Below are 27,605 nucleotides of genomic sequence, written 5' to 3'. Positions count from 1 at the left end.
TGATCATATATTTACAAACTTCTTTGTGATGTATTTCTTATCACAGAGGAAAAAAAAACTTTGTTTTCAATAAGGAATTCCTTCATCCACAACCTAAAATAATAAGAAATACTTTACTTTTTTATATTTATTTTTTAGGTGTAGATGGACACAACACAATGCCTTTATTTTTATGTGGTGCTGAAGATTGAACCCGGGTCCCGCCAGTGCTAGGCGAGCGCTCCACCGCTGAGTCACAATCCCAACCCAAGAATATACTTTCTGGTTCTAGCAATATGGCAATCAAAGGTAATCTGACCACAATATCTTGAACCCCACCCCACACAGACACAGTTTAAATACTTTGAAATATTTCAATACACTACAAAAAATTTAGCAATTGTTTAAATGCACAGCTAGCTTGTAAGCAATAAAAGCAAATTCTCAGATGCCAAAACAATGAGACTAATAGGTCTCTGAGTGATGCTACAATTGATGGGAGGTTATCAGTCTTGTTAATCTAAGGGTTTAGGGCTTCTTAACATGGGGATATAAAATTGAACTGGGGTCCACATAAGGTAAGGAATTAAGAGTTGTAAGAGATCAACTAGTATGGCTACATTCCTGAGTAAAATGGTGTGTTAGGAAAAAAAATATTACCAATGAATAAGGAATTTTTTTCACTATATCATCTCTAGATATAGGGATTTAAAGAGTTCTGTGAAAAATTTAATAATCTGGATCTGTATGTCCTATTAGTTTGGAGTAAAAGTTAAGACTACCAGAGGATATGTGAAATCCTAACCTAAAAATGTTAATGTAAAAATTGACAATGATTTGGTGATAGCCTTAAAACTACTTCCAGAAGCAAAGAAAATCATTTTGAGGGGTACTCCAATATATCACAAAGTGTTTTATGGGGGAAAAAATGCCAAGCCTTAACTTAGAAATAGCTCAGTTAAAAAAATATACAACAGGATAGAGAAGGCAGTTTACTATGCAAAAAGCTGTAATAATTAATCAAGAACAATATATAATAGGATTATCAAATAAAAGCTAAAAATATAAGAATTTTAAATCATCCCCCAAATAGTAAATTTCGATGAGACAAGAATCAAGCATTAAAAGAGAGATTTGGTAAATGACAAACTAAGAGAAATGAAAACCACAATCACTGTACTTAAGAATGAAAGATAGATTAAACAAAGCTGAAGAAAGGTTGGTAAACTAGAAGAGAAATCTAAGGAAACTTCTCTGAATGCAGCATAGCTAGATAAAGACTATAAAAAGACAAGTTAACAGATACCGAAAATAAAGTAAAGATACAACATGTAAGTAACAGGCTAATATTAGACAAATTTCTAAATAGTTAATACTCTAGAAGGAGTGCCTAAAGAAAAAAAATGTTCAAAAGATAATGCCTAATAATTTTTTTCAGAGTGACAAAAGACATGTATCTTCAGATTCAAGAAACATATTCAAATACTAGCAAAAAAAAGAAAACTTTAAAAACTATCCACACTTGATCAGCTTGCGGTGAAACCACAAAACAGAAAAGACAATGAAACAAAATTTTTCCAGAAATCAGAGAAAAGTAACAAAATACTTAATAAAAGAAATTAGAACAGCTTGACTGACTACAAACTTCTCAACCACTATAATGATAATTTTAAGATACTCTGGTAAATATAGTCAAACTGTTATTCTAGAATTCAATATCTAATTAAACTATTACTCTCTCAAGGCATTTTCTGGCAAAGACCAAAAGCACTCTAGGTCAATTAAAGAAATTTGATAAAGGATGTATTTTCAAGAAGTGGGGGGAGCAAAAAGCAAAATGTAATGACTAACAGGAATAAGCACATACATATAGCTGAACAATGACTGAAGCAACAACAAACCATAACTGTGTTGAAGGATATTCCACACAAAAGAAAATACTACATAATATGAACATATAAGGTGAGAAGAGAAGTTTACACAAAAATGAAAGCATTTAAAGGTCCTTAATTGTTCGGGAGGATAATAGAGAAGCTAAAAAGAGGTATGAGAAACAGAAACCATAAGACAAGATTTCTGATATATATACAAAAACATCTAAGTCACAAAGCAAATTTCAGGGCACCATTCTCTAACCACATTGGCAACTAGAAATCAATAAATAAAGGTGTTTTTATTTAAAAAAAATTACCAAACAAAACATAAATACATTTAGAAACCAAAACACATACTTTCCAATGATTCACATTTCAAGGAAGGGTCACATTAGAAATTAGAAACCTTTTAAATCTAGATGATAATCAAATAATACATATCACAATTTGTGGATGTGGCTCAGGGAGTCTTAGCAGGAATATGATAGCCTTAGAATCATATATTAGGGGAAAAAAGAAGACTAAAAATTTATGAGCTAAAGTATATAAATATTAAGATGAACAAACAGAAACTCCAAGAAAGAAAGAAAAGTTAAGAGTGGAAATAGATGGAGAATATCAAGAAAACCAACAGTTTTTTTCAGGAGTAAAAAAATGAAATCAAATAAATTATGAATTAATAATGTTTCTAGGGAGTATAAATAAGTCTAAAAGGATCAAAAATATTTACAGATACAATTGACATTTTGAAAGCCATAAAATATTGTAAACAACTTTTTGCTAACAAAATTTTAAAGCTTAGATTAAACCAGACAATATTCTAGAAACATATAACAGATTTATATTTTTAATAAGAACTTTCATCAGTAGTTTAAAAATCTGTCTTTTCCTCTATTCCCATCAAAATACACTGACACGAAGTTCAATTCACAAGAAATTTCTTTAAATCCTTCAAAGAACAAATAATCTGTATCTCATACTATTATTATATTAGAACAAAATTTCATAACATTAACTGGGTGATTACTCTAGGGCAGGGCTATTCTAAGTGTTTTACAGGTATTACTTCATTTAAAGAGTACCTCCTACAAGGTTACACCATTAAAATATGGGGAAATAAAGATCCAAACTCAAGCAGTCTTGTTCCAGAGTTCCAATTCTTAACTACAACATCACTATTTACCTCTGTAAGGTACACAAGAATGGAATAGAAGAATAAGGAGTATTCTCTGAATTACTGTATGATGTTTATATAACCAAAATCAAACAAATACACTATTGGGAAGAAAAATTGAGGGCTAATACAATGTATGATTAAAGATGCAAAAACTCTCTATAAAATAATATACCAAATCAAATCCAACTTTTTAATAAACATAATATATTGAAAGCTGGAGGTAGCTTAATGATAGCATGCACAAGGCCCTGGATTCAATCCTCAGCACTGCTGAATAAATTTTAAAAAGAAAAAGACAACACTGAAACAACTATACTTTCACTAACATTTATTGGAAATTATTTAAATGGATGAACATTCAACAGAATAAAGGAAAAGAGTGATAACCTAAAATTATGCAGAAAAAAATGTTAAATTTTAGCACTCATTGATTTAAAAGACAAAGAACATTTCTTAGCAAAATAGGAATAGAAATCAGTTTCCTTAATTTCAAAAGTAATCTAAGAAAAACAGCCAAAAAATCATGCAACCTGAAATATTACAAACATCCTTTTTTTTTTGGTATCAGGAATTGAACTCCAGGGCACTAAAATACTAAAGCCACATCCCCAGTCCTATTTTGTATTTTATTTAGAGACAGGGTCTCACTGAGTTCCTTAGCACCTTTTTGCTGAGGCTGGCTTTGAACTTGTGATCCTCCTGCCTCAGTCCCCCTAGCAGCTGGGATTACAGGCGTGCGCTACTATGCTCTGCTGCAAACATCCTTTTCAAAATAAGAAATCAGGATCACTATTGCCTGTAGTCACCACTCTTAAAACAACGGAAATCTAAGTTTGGACAGGGGGTATGTGGCATAAGGATGGGAAAGGAAAAAGTAACTTCTTATTGTCCACAAAAAAAAATCTAGAGAAGAAACTGAATGTTTCTGGATGCAGGATCAGTATATTAAAATCAACAGTATTTCTTTATCAGCAATAAGCAATTTGACATTATTTTTAAAAGAAAAGTAATACGTGTAACTACAAAAAAACCCTTTTTATAAGATTATTAGAAATTAATCTTTTTAAAAAGAACATGCAAGACCAGCACAGAGAAAATAAATTACTAATTTTATTTAGAAATATAGAGGAACTTAGTAGAGTTTATTAGTATTAATTCTTCTTAATAATCTCCAGTGGAACTTTTCATGGAATTTCATAAGCTGATCTTAAAATATATAAGAATAACTGATCAGGAATAGGAATAAATTGTTCTGAATCTGAATAATGCAGGAAGATACTGCCTTATCAATGCTTACTATAAAGCTATAACAACTACAGTAGAGCCAATGGGGCTAGAGCTAGAAGCATTCCTATGTCTACAGAGAGAAGAGGCGTTAAAGAAGTCAACAGCAACAACCGTTTAGGTCCACATCAACAGAGATCTAGAGTCCAACCTCATACTGCAAACAAAATAACCTCCAGGTAGATTAAAGGATTGAGGGATTACATGAAAACCTAAAAGTTATGGGACAGCAAACTACAATCTATTATCTTCTGAAAACAATGTAAAAAGACAAAACTGGACTCAAAAGTTTGTCATTAAAAAAGTCAAAACCTAAGAGAAAATATCTACAACCCTCAAATAACCAGAAAACATAAAGAATACTTCCAAATCAGCAAGAAATCTTGAAGGGATTCCATGAACGTCACAAGTAACTTAGAGAAGAAGCAAGTCAAATGACAAATGCTGAAAGATAAAATGGCACTCAACTTTAGCAGACATTAAGGAAATAACCATTTTTTTTAAGAGAGAGAGAGAGAGAGAGAGAGAGAGAGAGAGAGAGAGAGAATTTTTTAAAATATTTATTTATTTTTTTAGTTTTTTCGGCAGACACAACATCTTTGTTTGTATGTGGTGCTGAGGATCGAACTCAGGCCGCATGCATGCCAGGCGAGCGCACTACCGCTTGAGCCACATCCCCAGCCCTATAGGAAATAACCATTTTAGGAATGGCGAGGTATCATTTCACACTCATTGAATTTGCAAGGCAAGTAAATCAAATCATTTCAAGTAAGGGTGAAGACAGAGGTACACAAGCACTCATAAACAGTGGGTATGTGAGCAAGTCAGCAATGACTAATAAGAGGTAATCAGTGATCCGTTTGTAGGTGCCTATTTAGAGAAACTTGAGAGTTCTGTACAAGGAGATGCAAATAAGAATGCTTGTTGTAGTACTGTTTGAAAAGGCAAAAAAGCACAAAGATCCTCTTAGTTTGACATTAGTTAAATAGTTACAGTGAACTGAATACATTGATACATATAAACATGGGAATTATTTGAAATGTACTTTGGAGAAAAAAATTACAAAAATAATATGTGAAATATGATAACATTTATGTAAATCCTTAAAACATACAACAATGGTGTATACTGCTATGGACATACATGTAAGTAATACAAGTAAGTACAGCAGGCTTTAAAATAATACATAGTTTAGAAGAGTGAGATGATGTGGTTTAGCAATATCTGTAGTGGTTCATTTAGAGAGAAAGATGAATTAGTAAAATGTTAAAATCTGTTTCTCTTTGTTGCAGATGGGCATATTATTTTCACTAGTTTTAAGTAAGTGTGAAGGGCTTCATAAGAAATTTTAAATAATTTGCTACTACATTTCCACTATGAAAGCATTTAGCAGATACTAGGAAATAGGAAAAGAACTATCCTCCATTCTCCTACTCACACAGAGCTAACTGTTGATATCTTTTCACATATAATTAAACAGACAATATTAATGTGCTAGAATTTTTCACTTTGTTCTTAAGAGAATGTTATTATTTCAAACATAAAATTTATACATCCCTGTGGTTAAAAAATAAATTGCTGAGGAGGTGTATATAAATGAAGCAGCTTCATTCTACCATGAACTCTATTCTATGGTTAACAGCTTCCCATTTATCAGGTCCAATAATTATGCTTTTATAACTAAGCAGAATGCAGTACCACTGAAGTGCCCCTGGGTGGAAGCAGAGTTCTCAAACTGTAAGATGTAACTTTAGTTAATTCTTAGATATAATGAATTTGATCGCAGCATTTCTAAAATATCATAATACAATTCAAATCAACTCTTGTACATTTTCATATTCAAAAAATTTCAAATTTCTGTTTACCACAATCATTTAGAAACTTAGACCAATTATTCACATTTAGTGTTTTTTTCTTTTAATGGGCGGATGTCTATTTTGCCCCTCACTCACACACAATAAAGAGTGTGTGTGTGTGTCTGTGTTTTTAAAGAGAGAGAGAGAATCTTTTTTTTTTTTTTTTTTTTTTGTAGATGGACACAACACAATGCCTTTATTTTTGTGCTAGGTAAGAGCTCTACTGCTGAGCCACGATCTCAGCCCAAGAATGTTTTTAGAAAAGGAAAAAGGAAAAAAAACTCATTAATTTAGGGAATGTACCTCCAAGCGCAATTCTGATACTGAGTAATTACATATTTTCAGGAAAATTTGCAACTTTAAACAGTTAACAGTAAACAAATAAATGTACTTATGAATTGTTGCTATATTTGATAAGCTTAAGGGCATATAATTCAAATAAACAAACATAATTCAAACTGTAGAGCTAGCTTGGATCTAGATATATCTTTGTAACCACCACTAACTTGCAGTATGGAGCAAATGAAATGAATGAGCTCACACATTTCTATTGTTCACTGAGCTTACCATCTGCCCACTCCTCCTACCTGCTTTAAGTGTTAACTGCCTCAGTGTTCTAGCTTTATAGGTGAGCCATAAAACCAGAGCAATGACAAAGCACATAGTTATTGAGAATTAATGTGCAAATTTTATAAAATTAGAACCGCTTCTAAATCCCAACTTCAGGAAAGTTATCATAGTCAGAAAATTCAAACTAAAAAATAACTCATATCATAATTTGATTTGTTTCAAAAACTAAAATTTTCCATATAAGTCTTCAACCAATCAACAGATTCTGTCATCTATTCTTCAGAACCTTGCTCTGTCTACACTGTTTCTAAAAAGTCACAAATATTGGAAAAATGAATCAGGCAGGCAAAAAAACAAGAAAAAGGGGATTTTGAAGTGAAGACACAACTATACATTCAGAACATATGTAAAAAAGTCAAAGTGAAATTAAATTTCACCTTTCCTACTGAAATGTATTCTTACAATGAAGTCATTTCAAAGCATAGCCATCTAAGCAATATAGTGAAAACTTCACATGCCAAAAACAAAAAAACTATCTTTGGAAGGAGCTCCACAGAACTTTAAAAGCAAAATATAATGCTAAAAACCACAAATATTGAAAATGGTAACTCCACTGAAAACAAATCAAAGACTGACTTAAAATCTATAGTTGGCTAGATACAGACCCAGGATGAAGCTCAGGTTTCCAAGATCTTCCCCAAACTTATATTTCTTTCTTTATTTATATATTTTTAGTTGTAGTTGGACACAATATCTTTATTTTTATTTATTTGTTTTTATGTGGTGCTGAGGATCAAACCCAGTGGCTCATGCGTGGGAGGCAAGCACTCTACCACTGAGCTACAACCCCAGCCCCAAAATTTATATTTCTATTTTAGATTAAGCTGTCATTTGAAAAAAAAGTTTCCCCTCAAAATTAAGCACTTAATTCAGACATTGATTTAGCATTTATACTATGCTGACCTTATGTCAATTATGTTTTTAGTATGACCCCCTCATTTCAATTTAATTATAAGCAATATTTTAAAAACAAAGTCCTAGCTGGGAACACCACTGTTCTGTCTGTAATTCCAACATCTCAGGAAGCTGAGGCACAAGGATCGAAAATTCCAGGCCAACCTCAAACGCTCAGCAAGATCCTATTTCAAAATAAAAACTAAAAAGAGCTGGGGATGTAGCTCATTAGTAAAGCACCCCTGGCTTCAAATCCCCAGTACCACAAATAAAAGCAAAGTCCCACAGTCAACATTTAATATAATGAGTTATATAAAACTGTTGTTCAAATAAATATGTTGATCAATTATGCAAATTAATCAAGCATCCATACTTTTAATAGTACATGTATATAAAATGTAATATACATACAGAAAGAATATATGTGTACGTCATATAGTATTCTCAAATAGTAAACACTTAAATTAGTAACAACAAAAAAAAGAAAATGAAGGATGAACTGAATTTTTGTCAGAAGTTTCAAATTATATGATTCCTAAAAGGACACAGTAGACAAAGTTACTTTAAAAAAATGTACCAACTCTTTTTGTTGAACTAATTACTTACCAGGAAATTGCGACACAATTGGAGGTGTATCCTCATCTAAGTCATCAACTCCTCCAGCAATTGGATAGGGTGGAATGGAGACTCTGGGCATTACTACCCAGCTGTGATCAGAATATAGGGAGGATGTCAGACTGGGGAGTCCAGAGTTATGGGCTATCTGAAAGCCACAGATCTTCTCAATCTGTTGCCAGCGAAAGAGTCGTTCTCGTAAACAAGTTGTCAACTCAGAAAGAGCTTTCCTGAAACATCAATATAAGAATTACTTGCTGCAAAGAATTTTTAATAGGACACTGTAAAGGCAGAAACACAAACAGACCATAGCAATTTCAAGAAGAAATTATCTAATCTCAGTGTAAATTTTGTAATTGTGTATGGCTCAATGATAAATGTAAATGTATGCATTTCAAAATAATAGCAAATAAGCAGATAGGTTTAAAAAAAATTCTTACTTTGCTTCCAGAATTTTGTGATCTACCTCATCTAGAGAGGAGCTATGTGCAACATGCAGAGTCCCAAAGACAGTGCTTCTCTTCTTTTTTATTTTTTCTGCCTAGAAATCCAAGAGGAGAAAAATAAGACTATGTTTGGGGGAAAAAGGAATACACATATACTAATAAATTTTATGTTGGTTTAGAATATATTAATAATTATAACACTAGTGGAGAATATTAGCCAAGATACAGTTGTTTTCAAAAAAAAGAAAGAAAGAAAACAAGAAAAAGCATGCTTTCCTAAGCCAATCAATATAATTCAAAACTGTGTTCTGGAGAATTTTTTTTTCTTATTTCTATGGCTGAGAAAGACCTGAATTTTTTATTAAAACTAACAGAAAAACATTAACTATATCCTATTGCAATGGAGGTGTTAGTAAGTAAACTGAGCATTTTTTTTTTTGCTAGAATTCACATTAAGACTGATTCTTATTCCACACAATTTATTAAGTGGCAAACATTCATTTCTAGTATCTACTAACCTGAATCAGATATGAAGCAGCAACCTAGAGGAGAAAAGCTCTGTATAAAACATTTATGATTATGATAATAGTGACAATTTTTTAAGGATACTAAGGTCACTGTGAAAGCTATACACTTCTCTAAATACAGCAATCTTACTTTATAGCCTATAACTGGAAGAGTCAATTTACAAAATAAATTCTAATTCAAGAAAAGAATCTCCAACAATAAAACTTTCATTCAGATCTTTATATTCAGTTGACTAAACCTTCTAGAATTCAGCCTAAGAAACATGTTTTGTTAATAATGAAATAAAGGTACCTCATCCTTAGCAATAGCTAACTGCATTTCAGCGTTTTGTCTTTTAATATTGTAGTATTGTACTTCTACTTCATGTGTTAATTGAAGCCATTTTTGAAGTGCATCTGGAACAGACCAGCTGCTTCTCAGTTCAAATTCCTTTTCAGCCTTTTTGAGAGCCATTCGAACCTGGAAGAATGAAGGAGGGAGGCATGGAGAAAGGAGGATTAGAATATTTTTAGTACAAAGACTAAACGAGAAAGCAATTTTGCTCTTTACAAACATCTTTTTAACTCAACAAGTAGAAATACAATATATTTCTCATATTAAAACTAAAGCTGAAGTTTTAAGTGTATCTTACATTCACTAAGCAAATTTGTAAAGCCAGACAGGGCTTAACTTATGCTGCAATATTTAGTTTTTATATTTTATAGTAGTCAGTCAAGATCACTGAAAGAAAAAACCCAGGGCATAAGCAACTTAAAACTGATCACACTTTTCCTATAATGCAATTTTTATTTATAAAGTAGGAATATGACAAAATTTCCAAAATCAGAGGGGTACCTATTACTGCTTCTAATTCTTTTTAAAGTTATACTTTTTTCTTTAGTTTTTCACAACATCTTCTTTATGGCCACTTATTTCTTACTGCTACATGTGTATTTCCTACTACTGTCCATTTTACTACTTCTACTCCACCCACTGCGGCTAATCTACTTGAAAGTAGGTATTGATCATGTGTAAATTCTGAGAAAATACAATCTGAATAAGACTGATTTTCCTTAAGAAACTGTGAGTATCCTTCAGGGAAGTATATTGTGATAGTTCTCTGACTTTCCCTTTAAGGAAGCCAGGCAATAATAAACAGAAGAAAACACAATGCTTAGTGTGCGAGGTAGTAATACTGGTTAAGGGAAAATAGATGAAGGAAAGCTTCACTGAGAAAATGACATGGAAGAAAGAGATAATCTATTCTTGCAATGATTTATTTTAAAACTAGGGAGAGCGCAAACTAATAATGTGTGAAGACATGATAGCATTTATAGAACTATATACGCAGAACTTAAGACCTTCAGATGAAGCAACAAGTGAACCAGGAAGGCCTTCCTTCTGGTGCCTCACAACTACAGATCATCTACCCCGAAGCTAACCAAGGTAACCGTGACTCCACTCCCAACTGAAGTGCAGAGGAATAAATGTTTGATCTGAACAAACCCAGTTTATTTAAATAAACTTCATTGTGTGCCAGAATAAACTAAGAGGAGGACTATACACAAAGTCCTGATAAAGAAAAAGAACAGCTGTTGGACACTGACGAAAAAAGAATTATGTAAAAAATATTTTTTTAAATTTTTTTGAAAACTTCACAGTGACACTAAATAGATTATTTTTAAAAAAAGATATTAAAAGTGAGGATAAGACAGACTTATTCACAGAAAGCAAATTCTAGTTAGCATTTGCCTGGCATGATTCACTATGCAATGTGCCTGGGACAATATGTTTAATAAGATGGTTGGGTAAGCTGTGTGGTGTCCCTGCTAATCTCTCAGGAAGAGAAAATTTGAGCTCAAGTCCTGTGACATGCTGTTCTCTGCACTATCACCAAAGTGTACATAAGCAAGCCCTTTTTCACAAGATTTTAAAGCTAAAATTTCCATACAATTTTCATTTCTAAGGAAATATATGGAATATCTTGACACATTCCTCTGAAGTTATTCTTTATACCCGTGTTTTATTTAATGTTATTTCCATAAATTTCCCCTTTAAAAATAAACAAAATAAAAATTAAAAAAAGAAACTCATTTAACAGAGAATCTATGTATTTTTAGGATGAACTGAGGATGAAAAATGTTTCACACTGACAATTAAATAATGTCTCAAACTTGTAGAAATTATGAACTGACAATAACTGCAACTATTCAACTGTTTTCTCTGCAATTATTCATAAATTTATCAAATGACCTAAATCCTAATCCTTAGTTTGACTTGTTTTGTTAGTTATGAGAATGGACAAAGTGAAACTGAATAATTAGTAGCTTTTGCACATGAGGAATTACTGTTTAAAAACAGGATAATTATTCACATAATTTTTGTATGTTAGAAATAAAACAGTCACAAGTAACAATATGCCACAAAAAGAAACAGCCTCAATATCTGAGAACCTGGCTTCTTGGCCCAATATTATTATTTATTACCTCTGAAATCTTGGGCAAATTCCTTCCCTCTTAAGACTGACTGTGGGTGTGATTATTTATCCTGGCTATAAGCTTCTTAAGTGATTTATATGTATGTGAAAAGTGATTTTTATATATGTGATTTATAAATATATATGATCTATAAACAAGATTTATAAATATATGCATAAGATTTATATATGTATGTATAAAAATATATTTTTATATATATAAAATAAAGGTCCACTGACAACTAATATATATATTTTTTAAGAACAAAATTTTTTTAAAGAACAAAATAACTACTATGAAAACTGTTTAAATCAAATAAAATAGTGTTGGGGTTGTGGCTCATCAGTAGAGCGCTTGTCTAGCACATTCGAGACCCTGAGTTCAATCTCAGTATCACATAAAAATAAACAAAATAAAAGTACTGTGTACAACTACTTAAAAAAGAATTTTTTAAAAATCAAATAAAATATGATACAGTACTGATATGATAAATTATGGCATAATGGTGTATTAAGAATTGTAATGCAAAAATAAATAAATAAATAAACGGTACAGTACTATTAGTCAACCAAAAGTCTTTATTTTAGGGGAAAATAACGCTATATAAAATATATACCAGATTTTTCTGCCTTCTACTTTTGAGAAGTCAATTAACCCCCACCCAAAAAATACAGTAATGCTTCTAATTATATGGAATTGTACATAATGTTACATTATATGTAAATTAATTTCCGAGTTAAAATCTAATTTCTATCAATAAAGCTTTTGAGAGCAGTGTGGGAAAACACAAAGTATAGCTGTGTAACCTAAGCCAAGTTATTTATTTACCTCCCTACATACTTCATCTACACATATTTATGTATTTTAAGGATTAAAACTTATGAGCAAATCATTGGCAATGTGTGTAGCATACACTCTGGCAAACAATAAGCACTCAGAGAATTTGTTTTTTATACGTATAATCATGTTAGACAGAGTTTCTCCTAAAATACCCACTTCCCCCTTTAAACTATCACTTATTTATTAGAATGCTCATAATGTTTGCCCCCCTTTTTTTATATTGTGTCTTCTCTCCCACCATGAGGCAGTCACCTGTGAAATACTACTACAAGTTCTTTCTGATTTGTTCTTTCTTATCTGCAAAGTTCAGAAAAAAGTCAACAAACTTTTTAGTCCTGGGAACAAATCAAGAGCTAGACAACTCAGTGGGAATAGGCAGGGAGTTCTTACAAGAGTATAAAGGCATAATATCTAATTATTGAACACAACATAATTTTGGCTAGGCCTTTTTTTGTTAACTCCCTGATTCTTTACTGAAGTCTATACAAATTAGATTTGCCAGGTAAATCAGGCATGGCTACAAAATATGTCTAAGAGGCAATTGAAAAGAACAAACTCCCTACAGGGAAGAGACACAAAAGAATAGATATCTGGGATGTGAGGGGAAGTGTAGTTAACAGTAAGAAAAGACTGAGCCTGAGACCAGTCAGACAAATTCTCCTGAAACAACAATCTGGAAGGAAATTGTAATGCATAGCACGCATTTTCCCATAAACTAAAATCAAAGCTCACTTATCACATAATTCTCATTTCTCCTTTAATGATCAAGGGAAGGCTAGAGTGCATATAACCAAGTGGGAGGCAGAAGATTGAGGTTCCTGTACCTGTTTTACAACTGACCCATTTTAAATCTGGAAAAAGTCTCCCAATCCTCATTCTGTTCATGGTTTTTTTCAGTAGAGAAAGGCTCAATGTACAAGGAGATGAGTTAACAGAACCAGAGTGACATGCTTCAAAGATGAAGGGGCCACAAGCCTCCTGCTGCAGGCAGGCTCTAGAAAAGGAAAACAGACCCTTGCTGGTGACATGCAGTAGGATCCCAACACTGTGGACCCATTTTAAACTCTGACCTCCTGAACTAATGAATCTATGTTTGTTTATGCTGGTGAGTTTATAGTAATTTTTTACAGCAGGAACAGGAAACCAACACATATGCACATAATTAAATTCCCCCAGAATCCAACCTTGTCCAAAGGACCCTGTGAAATGCTTGAACGACTGCATTCTAATCTGAGTAACTCAATGGGGAAACTAACATCAGGAAGGATGTCTTACAGGTGACTGAAACTTTTAGCAGATATGTTTTAAAACCATTTAACACAACTCAAAGGGATGCCTAATAGAGAAGTTCAAAATTGGATAGATTTTACCAAGAGACAACCCAGACATATTACGGATGTTAACAAACACCTTAAACACACTCAAGACAATTAACACAACATGACATAAGATTTTATGAAAGAATAAATATGATGGTAACTTTATCTTTCAGCAGCTACTCTGTTACTTTACTATTTAGACATGGATCAATAGTAACAATATGAATAATTTTTTTTTCTTTCATTAACTGAGGAACAGTATACAATGGGAGTAAAGGTAGAGGACTATACAAAAAAATATAAGTACCTGTTCCAATTCCTGCTCTGCATATTGGCGTCTGCTTAATTCACATTCAGCTCCCTCCCTTAGCTCTCTCAGTCGACAAGCTTCCTCCTTTGCATAATTGATTTCATCCATCATTTTGCGCTCTAGATTTTGCTTTTCTACAGCAACATTTCTGTTCTCTTCCTGTGCTTTTTCAAGCCTTAGAGAATAATAAAAATAAAAATTCCTCACAAACATTTCAAAACTTTCACTTTTATGAAAGAAAAAAAATACTGTGTCATGCAATTTGATACATATTTTAATAAATTCACAGCATTTTCTATTAATCTTTAATTTGGATAAAAAACCTACTGGACAACCTACTATTCAGCTATTTTAGTTTCTTGAGCTCAAAAGACAGGGACAGCAGGGAAATACTCTTCTGCAAAGAGACTTTTTAAAAATTTGTAATTATATATGTCAAGTTAAAAATAAAATTTAACTATATAGTTCCATTTATCTTTGATTTACTACCACTGATCTTCAACCTATTTATTCCCAAGTATCATTTATAATAAATTTTGTAATTATGACAATATTTTCTAATACTAAGAAATAAAATAGGCATATAATCCTGATGCATGTACTAACCTGAACATGTTTACATTCATGCTCATACATTTTTACAAACTGTACTTCTCTGCATAGATAACTCACCTCTCCTGTAAATCCATTAAACTCTGCTCTGCAGTCTGGAGGCTCTCTAAGTCTTTCATCATTTTTGCGACATGCTCTTTGGAGGTCTTATTCTGTGTATAAGCAAACCAGCATCCACCAACACCAATCACTATAGAAACTATGAGGATGAAGTCCTTCATCCAGTTATGAGGTGGTCCTATGAAGAGAACCACAGATCGTTAAGATTAATCTTTGAGTATAACAGAACCTCAATACACAGAGGTACTTTAAAAAAAAAAAAAAGTACTATGTAACTAAAACCAAAAAACAAAATTGAAGATCTCCTTCCCATATGCAAATTCTAGCACTTTATAAATTCTTTCTTTGAATAATCTAAGTGCTTATTAACAGTATCTGATATACTAGACCTACAGAAGAGCAGATACAAATGCACAGGGACACATCATGTCCCTGATGGTGGTAGAGGAAGCAGTCATCAAAGTTATGGGGACCAACAGTATCCCCAATCATGTGCTGTGAGAATGGGACCCTATGGGATGAAGGGATTCATAAGAAGTATCATCTTTATCATTCAAAACCTTTTGTTCAGTCAAGTTATGCAGCTGTCACAAACTGGAAACCCAATCATTGATTCACCAAAAAGCATTTTCCACAAGCATATAGCTATGTAACTGTTCATCAATGGTCCCCAATAGTGGGTGATGTTGCTCCCAAGAAGACATCTGACAATTTCTGGTTGTCAAAACTGGGTTGGGGGATTGTGATTGCCATCTTTGCCATCTAGTGAGTAGGAGACAGGGGTGTTGCTGAACACCCTACAATGCACAAGAGAACTTCCTCCCCATATCCCCTCTGCTAGTAATAAAGAATTATCCAACCCAAAATATGAATAGTACTAAGGCTGAGAAATCCTATGCCAAAGGGTCATGTCAAGTATTGCATTTTAGGTAGTTATTTGTCCAAGATACAGGGTTTACTGGAGAGAAGAATCAGGTTATCCAACCCTGACCTGCCAGGCATGACATAACCCTAGCACTATGTCTAAAATAAAGAGGAAGTTGCCAGAGCCACTGTCTTCAGTGACACAGAATACAAAAGCCACTAGGTCAAGTAATTTTTTAATTAATTCCTGACTGCTTAATACACACTGATTTTCAAGGACCCTCAGCAAGGGAGATACACAATGACAGTTAACACAATATAATGTATTATTTTAATGTTCCAAAGATATATAGTTTATAGTAGAAACCTGCCTAAATGTCCAGGCCTCCAGCAGGACAACATTTGGCATGTTTGGTTAAATGAAGAGCTCCACAGAAATTCCAAGTCCCTATGTTGATGAGCCCAGGGTTTGATATGTTTGCAACAGTGTGATAAATAGCAAGTTTTAGGCCAGAGATCCTTCATTTCCGTATTTCAAGAGCATACATCCTCACCTATAATGCACTGCAGAGGGCTACATACTCAAAAGGATTCGTTTCTATTTCTGCTTCTACCTCAGAGGTTCAGCTCAGGTTCAATTCCAACTAAGAGTCCTATTCTCTGACTCTGGCCAAAATATAATCACCAGGAATAAAAATTAAAAGGTGGTCAAGTCTTACACTCTATAATAACCACTACAGATCAGAAAGGATTTAAGTGGGAACTCCTTTCAAATGTATTTCTGGTCATCTGACATTGCTAAATTTTTATGAATCTAGCAAGAGTGTTCTGACTCTGATACTCACTTACATAATAATTCTAAAACAAACACATTTAAAAGGTAATGCATCATTAACTTCCTAACTGGTTTTCTTATTAAAATATTTGTTTACAACATTCTTTGAGACCAGTTTGATTTCTTTTCAGATAACTGGATAATGCAGTATTCCCTCACTCAGAAAGTGGCTTACTTCCAGATTAAGAAAGGGAATATAAATATTCCTGACCAAATTGCATATAGATACAATTCTACACTTTAATTTCTATTTTCACCATTCATTTGAAAAAAATCAGACTCTCACAGAACACAATCCCCCAAGGGATTCAGTTGAGAACTCAGGACAAGGGAAATATTGGTAAGGGGACTGCATCTGTGGAACACATGGCATTTCAACAGTGTTCTATTTCCTAGTGTTTGTGATTTCTACCAACTCTCGCAAATAGGAGCTCCAGCTGTTTTGCCAGTTGGTCTCTGAGCCTAAGCCAGAAAAGAACCACCAGGAAAGTCAAGAAACCTGTTCAATCACTATAGTAACCCTTCTTAGGAGGGCCATCACCAAGAAACTCTCCTAATTCCAAAAATTCAAGTAGGATAAACATTAATTTTCTGATTTATTATTTGTAAAGGCGATTTTTCTTGTGTTAATTTTGTTATTCATTTTTGCCTTCTAAAAATAAAACGTAATTCCTCTAAAAGGTGCTCTTCAAAACACTTTTTTCCAAAGTTCTTTGAAATCTAAAATTTAATGAAATAAACATAGCAAACTTCTCTTCTGGAAAAAAAAAAAAGCCCCTTTCAAAGTGAAAAAACACTAGATTTATTTTCTTTACAAACAGATTTAAAACTTTCTTAAATGTTCCTCTTCAAAACAAGCAAATAACATTACCACCTTATGCTTCAGCCAGGATAGTCTTCTTGTTTTATAAAGTTGAAGTGGCACTTTGTTTTCAATCTATATCTTAAAATATCTTTTATTATATAATTAATGAAATCATTACAATCTATTACTTCATGCCATAAGTTTTGAAGCCAAATTAAAGTATTTTTAAAAGGTTCTCCAGTGAATATGCAACGATAATAACATCAATATTAAAACCCATACAATGATCAAAAACTTCAAATCTAGAAATTCCAAATTAACACCCAATCATGTTTTTTACATTAGTAGCCACCTTTGAAAACTGATATTCTATGTTTCAATGGCAGGAAATCTCCTCCTCTAAGACTATAGTATTTTTTAAGATAATATTATATTTATTTCCCAGTTAATAGATGATTCTTAGTGGTCTACTACTTTGCTTATTTTCTCCTTCCTTAAATAACAGTGATGATGAGACTATGCTGTTATATCATCCTGAGTGAGAAAGAATACCCACGTGTCAGAGGTCCAAACAGAACCACATCCAGGGCCTTGAGCTGAAGTTTTTGTCTATGACTTCGGTCGCTGATTTTCAATTGGGAAATCATAAATGAAGGTTCATGAACTGCTATCCTGTTCATTTAAAAAATACATATACATAAAATGAAACTTTTCTAGTACATGAATTTAAATATTTGAGCAGCATATTTAATACTTTACTCATTAGTGATGACTACCATTAAAAGCTTATCAATGCGCCTTAATACTTTATCACATTTCAAAACCATTTCATTACAAACTCAGCTACTCAAAGACTCCTGCTTATTAATAATTCAGTTGCTATATTGACAAATTGTTGTTTACTACAGTTACTTTCTACCGTAACTATGATTTAGAAATCTGTAAAGTTGATAGTATTTTACTTATTAATTCTGGCTTTTTATTAATCATTCCACAAAGAACAATAACATTGAAAGTAACTTTCTTAACATCATTAGTAGACTTTAAAACAGTCCTCAATTTAGGTCATGTTTCTTTGTTTAAAATTATCTAAAACAAAATCTATAACAATGTTTAACCTATTTAAAAATTGAACCAAGTTCACCAAAGTCATAACCGGAAAGTAAAAGTTCTTTTTGATTGGGATAAATGGGTAGAGGGATTTATGTAAAAAAAGCAGTTCTGAACCATATTATTAGCAGTGAAGAAAGTATGTAGGGAGGAGTCTAAAGGCATGGCTGAAGTAAGGAAGTAAAATCACTTTGGGAATGCAAATTCAAGCAGCCCAATACTCAACTAAGATTTCCTAACAACCAAATATGATGCCAATAAAGAGCTTATAACACTATGTCCAATAATAATATTAATGTAATTAACAGTAATGATAAAAATAAGCCAATACTTAATATGGCTTAATACTCAAGAAAACTCTATAATGTATATAATATCTCCATTTTATGGATGAAGATATTTTTAGGAGGTTATGTAACTTGCCCAAGGTTACATAATTAGTAGGTAAGGTAGAGACTCAAATCCAAATATGTATGAGCCCAAAGATGTTTCTGAACTGCTACATTTTATTTAGGAAGAATCAGAACCTCTGAGTGTAGAAAATTACAGGAACTCCTTCCTATGATGCTTGTATAAAATGTTACAGTGTAAAGTATTCTTACTTTCCCTTTTCAAAATGCCTTCCTTCATCTTTCCCACATATACCTTTCCTGTATGCTTCCCCTATACTCTTACTACCACATCAACTGAACTCCTTGAGACAAAAACTATGTCTCACCTATTTGTCCCCAAAGCCTGAATGGCATATGGCAAAATCAGAAGTTTGATAAATGTTTGTATAACAGCTGAATGAATAATGAATTAATAGCAATACTGTCAACAAACTAAATTTAAGAAAGACAATGACAGAGTAGAAAGTAACTATATCACAGAATTTATGAAACGTTCGATATGAGCTCACAGGTGGAAGTGATTCAACCTAAGGCGGGGAAGAAGTCAGAGAAAACCACAGATGTTGAAAAGGAATGAGGAGGCTGTGCCAGGTGAAGAAAGCCCTGCTATAAACTCTAGCAATATAAAGCCAAGCCCTTGTCCTGGAGCAGCAGCCTGGTGGGCTGGAGCATAGGTGGTAAGCACAGCCTTAGTTACACAGAGGCTAACATGCTAGCCCTGGAGCCAGATTTGCCCACCTGCCACTACACTGGGGCCACCCTAGCCTAGCCACCTGGTAACACAACACCAAGGCCCCAACAGCAGAGCGTCCGCCAACATCCCAACCTCCCGCTTCCCAGTAAGTGGCGGGAAAGAGAAGTGGGGCAGAAACGAATGGGGATTGCAGAAGAGAGTTGGTACTTTTCCAAACCCTGATTAGCATAAATTCAGATCCACAGCGCTGACCCAAGTGCTACATTAACCCCTGCCCTAGCACACTCAAGTGGCAATCCCTGAAGGGCCCCCATAGCACTGTAAGACCTATGTTTCTTTTCTTCCCTTGTCAATAAATCCTAACAATCACTCTTCCCCAGATGATGAGTTTCATTGTTTGAATTCACCAAATAAGAAACCCAAAGTAAACTGGAAGTGAGTGGCTGGGGGCTGCTACAACACTGGAAGGCATAACCCACCATTAAGAGCTGCAACACACCACTCTCCAATTTTGCCCCTTATGACCCTCGGGGCTAAGGAGGGCAGACATCCTCTCCCTTGGTTAGTTGCTAACACTACAACAGTGTTTCTCCACTGCAGAGGCCTCAGGCTTATGCAGACCCCACCCTTCAGCAGAAGTAGAGAAACTCCAGTTTCAATAAGAATTACACTACAGAAAAAACAGTGAAAGGCCTAAGATAACCATTATGGCTAACATAAAACTACTTATGAAATTTGAACTACCAATGGCAGATTTTAATGTCCAGAAAGAATCTAAAATACTTAAGACCTAAAGTGTTTTGAATTTTGGATTTTCTCAGATTTTAGTATGTTTGCATACACATAATGAAGTGTCTTTGGGAAAAGACCCAAATCTAAACACAAAACCCATTTGTTTCAAACATACCCAATACACAAAAACCAGAGGTAATTTGTGTGTGTGTGTGTGTGTGTGTGTGTGTGTGTGTGTGTGTGTGTGTGTGTGTTATGCACCTTTATTTTAACTGTAACCTGTCACATGAGGTCAGAAGTGGTACTGCCCATTTCTGGTCCCATGGCAGTGCTCAAAAGATTACAGAGCATTTTAGATTTTAGTTTTTGGATTAGTCAGGCTCAACCTGTAATGCATTACTGCAGGACAACTATCTGGAATGTGTAAAACATTTTCTTACACATTCTTATTACTAGCTCTTATGTCTACAGATGCCCTACACAAAGTTTTAGAACTTAAGTAGTAATTGAGGTGAGTTCGTATTGCACCTTTAAATTCATGTAGATGTTATTACCATATAAAAGAGGCTTGAGCAGGAATATCACTGCTTTCCTTTTTCTTTCCCACAAAAATGTTTCAAAGGGCTGACTTGAAATCTAAACTTCTATATTTATTCTTTTCAAAGTAACATGATTACTATTTTAAAACATTGATCTTAACACACTTGTGATATTGTCTCCACAAATTCACCAGAATTTGACTCACCTCTGATAAACTTTACTTAGCCAAATAATAAAGTAGTTATTATACTTATTAATAAACTCTGCATCCGCCTATTTTATTTCATGTTACTGTTAAATAAATAAATTTCCAAAAGACAACATAAGAAAAATACTATGAATTCCTCATAACCAGGGTAAAAATATGTAAGTGAAAACACCCTAGTGTTATTTTAATGTTTCAGCTGCTTTTCACTTAGAAACTTGATTCAAGCAAAAATTACATTTTATGTACTTTTTGTCTTCTATCATCTAGTTGTACCATGAACATCAAAGATACAATATTTGTTGAATTGACTTTTATCCCCACAATTTCACCATCATTCTAGTCATATGTATAATAAAGTCAGAAGCATTGATGTTTATGTTTAGAATATATTTAAGAAAATTTGACACTTTTCAACTTGATCCAAAATACTAATCTCAAAGAATCAAAAGCTGCTGATTTAAATTGGGCATGTAGGCCTTGGTATATTTCACTACATATAATAATTATATTATAATTGATTAGAATCTTTTTTAATAAAGAAAACAATTCAGAAAGAAATGAAACATAAAAAGAAACTTCTAAGAGTAATATTCTGATAAACTCACGGCAAATTTTAACATTTATACCTTAAAAGATTATTAGTTAGCTAATGGAGATTGAGAATATACAATTGAGAAAACTAACAACGGGTTCCAGATATCTAAGAGATAAATAGATATCCTGGACTTTAGTATCAGAGCTATCTGGATTTAAATATTACTTTAGGTAAAATATTTAACTTGTCTCTCACTTGTTGGGGTTTTTTTGGTCTCTAAAATGGGGATGATAATACCTTATTTTAATCATGAGGCTTAAATGAGATAACATAAAGTACTTCTACATAACATACATTTAAAATGGTTGTTACTATTTCTTGTTTCCTAAAATCATTTTTAAATTAAGATATGACTATGACCACCATGATTAACTGGTTATTGTCATTAAAAGAATACCAATTAAGAAAAATCTGTACATTAATCCATTCAAATAGGTATCTTCATGAAAATGAGTTGTTATCTAATGACTAAATTTTTTCTTGCTTTACCAGGTTGACCCTTTGGTGCTATCTAAAATGATATAGTTGATCCATCTTCTCTTAAAATTACTTTCCTTAGGAATAAACTTTTTAAGAGCTTCATTATCTAGATAAGAAAAATTAAATATAATTTGTAAATGCATATCTTAGAAAAGATTAAAGAATGGATACATTATAATATTTCCTTTGTGTCCTCAGCCATAATGCAATTTGTAGATTCAGTAATGCAAAATGACATCTAGTATATAATTCTCCATGAAAAACACAATTAGATAATTAAGACTCACCTGGGAAGTGTAGTTCCTTTGACATTATTGTCTCTAAAATTCTTCTCATATTGAGGAAGTTCAACAAATTCTATCAACCACTGAAGAGTGTCCTCAAGGGTCCAATTATGAACTGCAAGTGACAAACAAGGAAGATATTTCAAACAAACCTCCATCAGAATTAAAATATATACAAATGATATAACTTTAGAGGAAATAAAGATGTTAGATTAAATTTTCAATTTAAATTCATCAATAGTAAACACTAAAATGGTATCTAGCACTTTATGAGGAGAAGCTAAAAACAATGAGATGCAAACCTCTTATCTTTAAAGGCTTAGAATCTAAAACAGAAAAAAGACACAAAAGAAATCAGGACAAATATTAGCTTAACCAACTGTAAGCACCTATCCAAATTTTTACAGGATGAAATAATCTGTCATTTTCCTAGTTGTTGAAAACATACCAGGTATATGCTTGTTCATTCTTCACCTAGTCATTCATTTACACAATAGGGTGATAATCTTCTGAGTACTATGTTTCCATCTAAGCTTTGGGCATATGGCAGTAAGTTTCTCAGGGGTTTAGATGGAGCAACTTATCAAGAAGGAAGAAGATAGAAGAAAATTTCGGACACTGATGAGTTACTAAGAAGGAAAGGAAGTATGCTGGAGTAAGCCTCTCCAGGGAGTTGACATCTGAACTGGGACCTAAAAGTTACAGGAAGACACAGTCTGAAGATCTGAGAGAAAAATATCTCAATCAGTGGGGAAAGTCAGTGTGAAAGCCTTTGGATATGAGTAAACCAGCTGTGTTTGAGAGACAAAAGTCAAAGAGAGACCAGGTTGTGAAAGACTATCAAGAACTTTGGATATATTTCTAACTTCAGTAAGAAAAAGGGGATTAAAATAATCTGGTTTTTAAATAGCACTGTTCGATACAAAGAATGGATTGTATGGGAAACAGGGTGAACTAAGGAGACCATTTCTTACACATTGTCCAGGCAAAAGAGGTCAATGCCTTAAACAATGATGGCAAAAGAGAAGTTGGTAACAAGTGGTCAGATTCATGATATCTTGTGGGTATAATGCAAATATGACGTTTGATCCAGTGGACAGAGATTGGTGGCTAGAGGAAAGCCAAAAGTGCAGCAGGTATGCTATAGTTTAGATCTAAAATGTTCCACAAAGGTCTATGTATTAAAATCTTGGTCCCCCCACCCCATGGCGCTATTACGAGGTGGTGGAGTTGTCAGAGGAGGTGAGAATGAATGGGAATATTTAGGTCATTGTGGAATCATGGTCTCTTCCTCTTTTTCACCTTCTGGTCATGAGGTGAATGCTTTTGCTCCACCATGAACTCCTACCATACGTGTTGCCCCATCAGAGACCTAAAAGCAATGTGTCCACCTGATCATGAACTAAACCCCCATTATCTATGAGACACACTTTTTGTCTTATATGCTGACTTATCTTCAGGTATTTGTTAAAGTAATAGAGAGATGACTAACACAGAGGGTCCCCTTAACTGAGATGGGAAAAACCCATGAGATACCAATTGGAAAACTGAGTAGAAACAGGTGATGGCTATCAAAAGGTCTGGTTTTAGCCATGTTATACTTTAAGTATATATTAGATATTTAAATGTAGATAATATAATAGTGGACATATTACAAGCGCAGAGCTTAGAGGAAAAGTGAGTTTTTGGAAAGAGATATAAATGAGAAATCAGCAGAAACCAGATAATCTTAGAATGAGCTCACTCAAAAGGGTAAAAATACCTATTAGTAGATTTTAGAAGACTAGACAAAAACCAAGATTAAAAAGAAACCTATCACATCTTCTCTGGACACTTATTTTGCATTAAGTCCATCTTATACACACTCTTTCCTTTAAACTTTTTTTTTTTTTTTAAAAAAAAGGTGCTAACATGATTATCTTCATTTTAGAGAAGAGAAACTGAGGAGACCAAGACATTAAACAGCAGGATTGGATTTGAACTCAGGCAAAATGACCATGGAACCTAACTCTACACCACTCTGAAAGCAATACCATTAAATGTCAGTGAAGATGTAAACAAGCAGTTAACTACTGGTCCAAGATTTCTGCTTGCCTGTAGAGTATAAAGCTTATCCAGAATAAAGAATGCAAATATACTTGATAAAAGCAGAGTTCCATAGTGTCCGAGTTTGAGGATTTGGGAAAGCAAATTGCTTATAGACCACACAAGAGGATGAAGAAGAGTGAAGAAAACAAGTGAGCAATAAAAGTCAATCTGGAAATCCATCGTGTATAAATAGAACTGAGAAAAGATCTTTCTGAAAAAACTGCTGAAAATTTAAATTTGCATTTGCACGCAAAGCTAGGTTTTTGCAATTTGCCTTTTTCTTTAAGTGTTCTTTTGAGAAAAAACTTTAGTAAATCAAAATAGCTAACAAAATCTCATTTAAAAACTGTGTGGTAAGTGATAATTTTATTATGAGATAAAGCTTTGACTGTTTTTTAATGTTCTCTTCTTCATGTATTCCTGCCATAAAGTCTGGCTATGGGTCTAAGCTGCTATATTCATTTAGCCAAATAAATGAAGACATCAACCAAAGGTCCAAGCCTTAGTGATTTCCACTGAATTTAAAACATTCAAAGTAGCCTTTTCACTCTGAAGGTTTTTGCCTATTCAAGGTTAACTGCATTGAGATCTGCCCTGTTGACTGCCAAGAAAACCACAGCACAGCTGCACCTCACACACCCACACAAAATCCTCAACCACAAAGCTAAGGAAAAGAGTCTCTTTCATTTCTGTGATTATTCCATAGTAAAAGTTCCTAATATAAACATTTAGTACATCAAAACATTCCCTCAATTCCCAATGAGTCAGTATAGAAAAGAAGAAAAATGATAAAACAAATACCTAAATCCTAGTATTTCTCTATCTAATAAGCAGAAAATTATAGTGGTTGCATTTTCATTTTTAAAATGAATCTTTGGGGCTGGGGACGTGGCTCAAGCGGTAGCACACGCGCCTGGAATGAGCACGGCCCTGGGTTTGATCCTCAGCACCACATACAAATAAAGATGTCGTGTCCGCCAAAAACTAAAAAATAAATATTAAAAAATTCTCTCTTTCTCTCTCTAAAAAAAAATTTTAAATTTAAAAAATAATTTAAAATGAATCTTTAAAACAGCAAAATTCTAACACAGAACATTAATTTGTGAGGAGGTTTACTGTAACTTCCACTGTCTGGCTTCCTTGATAATGCCTAGTAAACACCTTCATCTCTTTTCTCATGACAAGACTTTGCAGTTTATATTAGTGTTCTCTTCCCTGAATACTCTGGCTATCTTTCAACTCTCACGGCAGATAATACTCCTGCTATTTCCTCAGTATGAAACCCTTTCTGCCCCTCCACCCTATCACTGCCTACTTATTTTATTGAACCTCCCATAAAACCTCAGCTAAAACTTCAGTTTCTCAGGTGAGCCTTTCCAAATACTGTTAATATGATTGTAAATCATTCTGAACTTCTTATACAGATTTTAACTAATTATTATTAATTTATTTGTAGGACTATTCTTTCAGCATCTGTTTCTCCCATAAAGGAAGTATGAGTTGCTTGTTGGTGTTCTATCCACAGTACTTGGATTTAAACAAATACCTAGTATTTGTTATACAGAAGGGACTCAACAAATCATTTGTTAGATGCTACTGAATAATGAAGTAGAACATGTTTAATTGATAAGTATTGTGAAAATCTATTTTTACATTTTAGTGAGGAGATGCAAATAAACAGATTTGTCTGCATTAAAAATTCTTGATGGCAAAGTAGTTATTCATTTAAGAATTACCCAGTTTTTTTTTTCCTTGTGCACCTTCTGTTAGTCTTTTACATGTGCAATTGCTTAGTAGCATCAGAGGGCAGACACAAAAGGACATGGTATTACCTTTTAAAATGCACCTTGCAATTAAAAGGCTACAGAAATGACAATTTCTGTCTTCCCCCCCCCCTTCAAAGTTGTAGCCAGTGCTATAAGGTTGGTATCTCAGGGAGATTTTTGGCAATTTATTCTATAATTAATAGAATGAACTAAGGAATCGAAGAGACCTGATTCAGGTTCCAGCCTGTGCCACTGGTTCATGGTGAAATCACAGCAGGTTATTTAACACTGGCTAAATTTCTTAACACATGAAATAATGAACTTGAGCTAGAATATCTTTAAAATTCATTCAAATTCTGCTTCTATGATTTCATTTTTTTAAGTTAGTATTTAAAACATTGCTAACTAAATAATTAATCCAGAACAGTAGATTAAAGAAAACTGCAAGGGAAAAAATGACTCTAAGAACTTTCAGTACGGCAATAAAAACTATTGCTAAAATTTATTAAACATTTATGAAATACCAGATTTGTAAACATTATTTCAAATATTGCAACAACTCTTTGAAAAAGGCACTTTAATCAACTTATTGACTTTAAAATTTTATGGAGGTGAAATTCTTTATTAGATATAGCAGATTAATAAGTGGCCACAATGTTAATCAAATTATATTGTTTTATGTTGTACACATATGAATATGTAACAATGAATCCCACTATTATACATAATTATAATGCACCAATAAAAATATGGAAAAATAATAAATTACCAATCCAGGTATCAGACAAAATGTTTCTAGAGTCACTGACCAATGTGCAATAAATAACTTTGCCTCTGGTCTTGATAATCAGATTAGGCAGGTTCAATAGACAGTTAATGGTCCATTCACACTTGGAGCTTTATCTACAGCTTTCTGAATATGACATTCCCCTGTTCACACAGCACTCTTCAACTTGGAATGGCTCTCCTTTCTTCCTTCTTTGCCAGTTTGCTTTTCCTTAGTCTTTATATCTCAGACTGGGAACTCCTTTTTCTAGTAAGTTTTCCTGATCCAGCCACTTCCAGATTATAATTGCTCTTGTTTGTGTTCTCAGCACATATGTCTGCTATAGAACGCCACATGCTATACTGTAATTGTTCGTGCCTGACTTGCTCTCTGGATGATGACGAGTTCCTGGAGGGCAGAAACTTACTCTTTTAACAAACACTAACCATTAACACTAATGCTTCATTCCTTTAATAGGCTTTACATTTTACTATATGCTTTCACATATATTTTCACTGAACCCCTATAGCCACCTTTGAAATATAACTGTTAACTCTACTTTCTAT

The 27,605-nt window shown here is 33.3% G+C and overlaps 1 protein-coding gene across 5 annotated transcripts in view; it reads right to left on the bottom strand.

Annotated features, from left to right (window-relative positions):
• Positions 1-27,605, bottom strand: part of Stim2 (stromal interaction molecule 2) — a 169,013-nt gene that overhangs the window by 8,381 nt on the left and 133,027 nt on the right. For 3 of the 5 annotated variants that reach the window (XM_078021165.1, XM_078021167.1, XM_078021169.1), the window contains exons 4-11: positions 22,423-22,534; positions 17,941-18,056; positions 14,881-15,058; positions 14,206-14,383; positions 9,575-9,742; positions 9,274-9,297; positions 8,750-8,850; positions 8,301-8,539 (exon numbers count right to left, since the gene is read on the bottom strand). In XM_078021165.1, the coding sequence (XP_077877291.1) occupies positions 8,301-8,539; positions 8,750-8,850; positions 9,274-9,297; positions 9,575-9,742; positions 14,206-14,383; positions 14,881-15,058; positions 17,941-18,056; positions 22,423-22,534 (1,116 nt within the window). The remainder of the gene's footprint in view (positions 1-8,300; positions 8,540-8,749; positions 8,851-9,273; positions 9,298-9,574; positions 9,743-14,205; positions 14,384-14,880; positions 15,059-17,940; positions 18,057-22,422; positions 22,535-27,605) is intronic. The other 2 variants (XM_078021166.1, XM_078021168.1) reach the window with 1 other exon arrangement.

This window comes from Ictidomys tridecemlineatus, chromosome 9, assembly GCF_052094955.1.
Source record: "Ictidomys tridecemlineatus isolate mIctTri1 chromosome 9, mIctTri1.hap1, whole genome shotgun sequence".
NCBI lineage: Eukaryota > Metazoa > Chordata > Mammalia > Rodentia > Sciuridae > Ictidomys > Ictidomys tridecemlineatus.
Note: the sequence above shows the minus strand (reverse complement) of the source record. Positions and strands in the feature narration are given on the sequence as shown.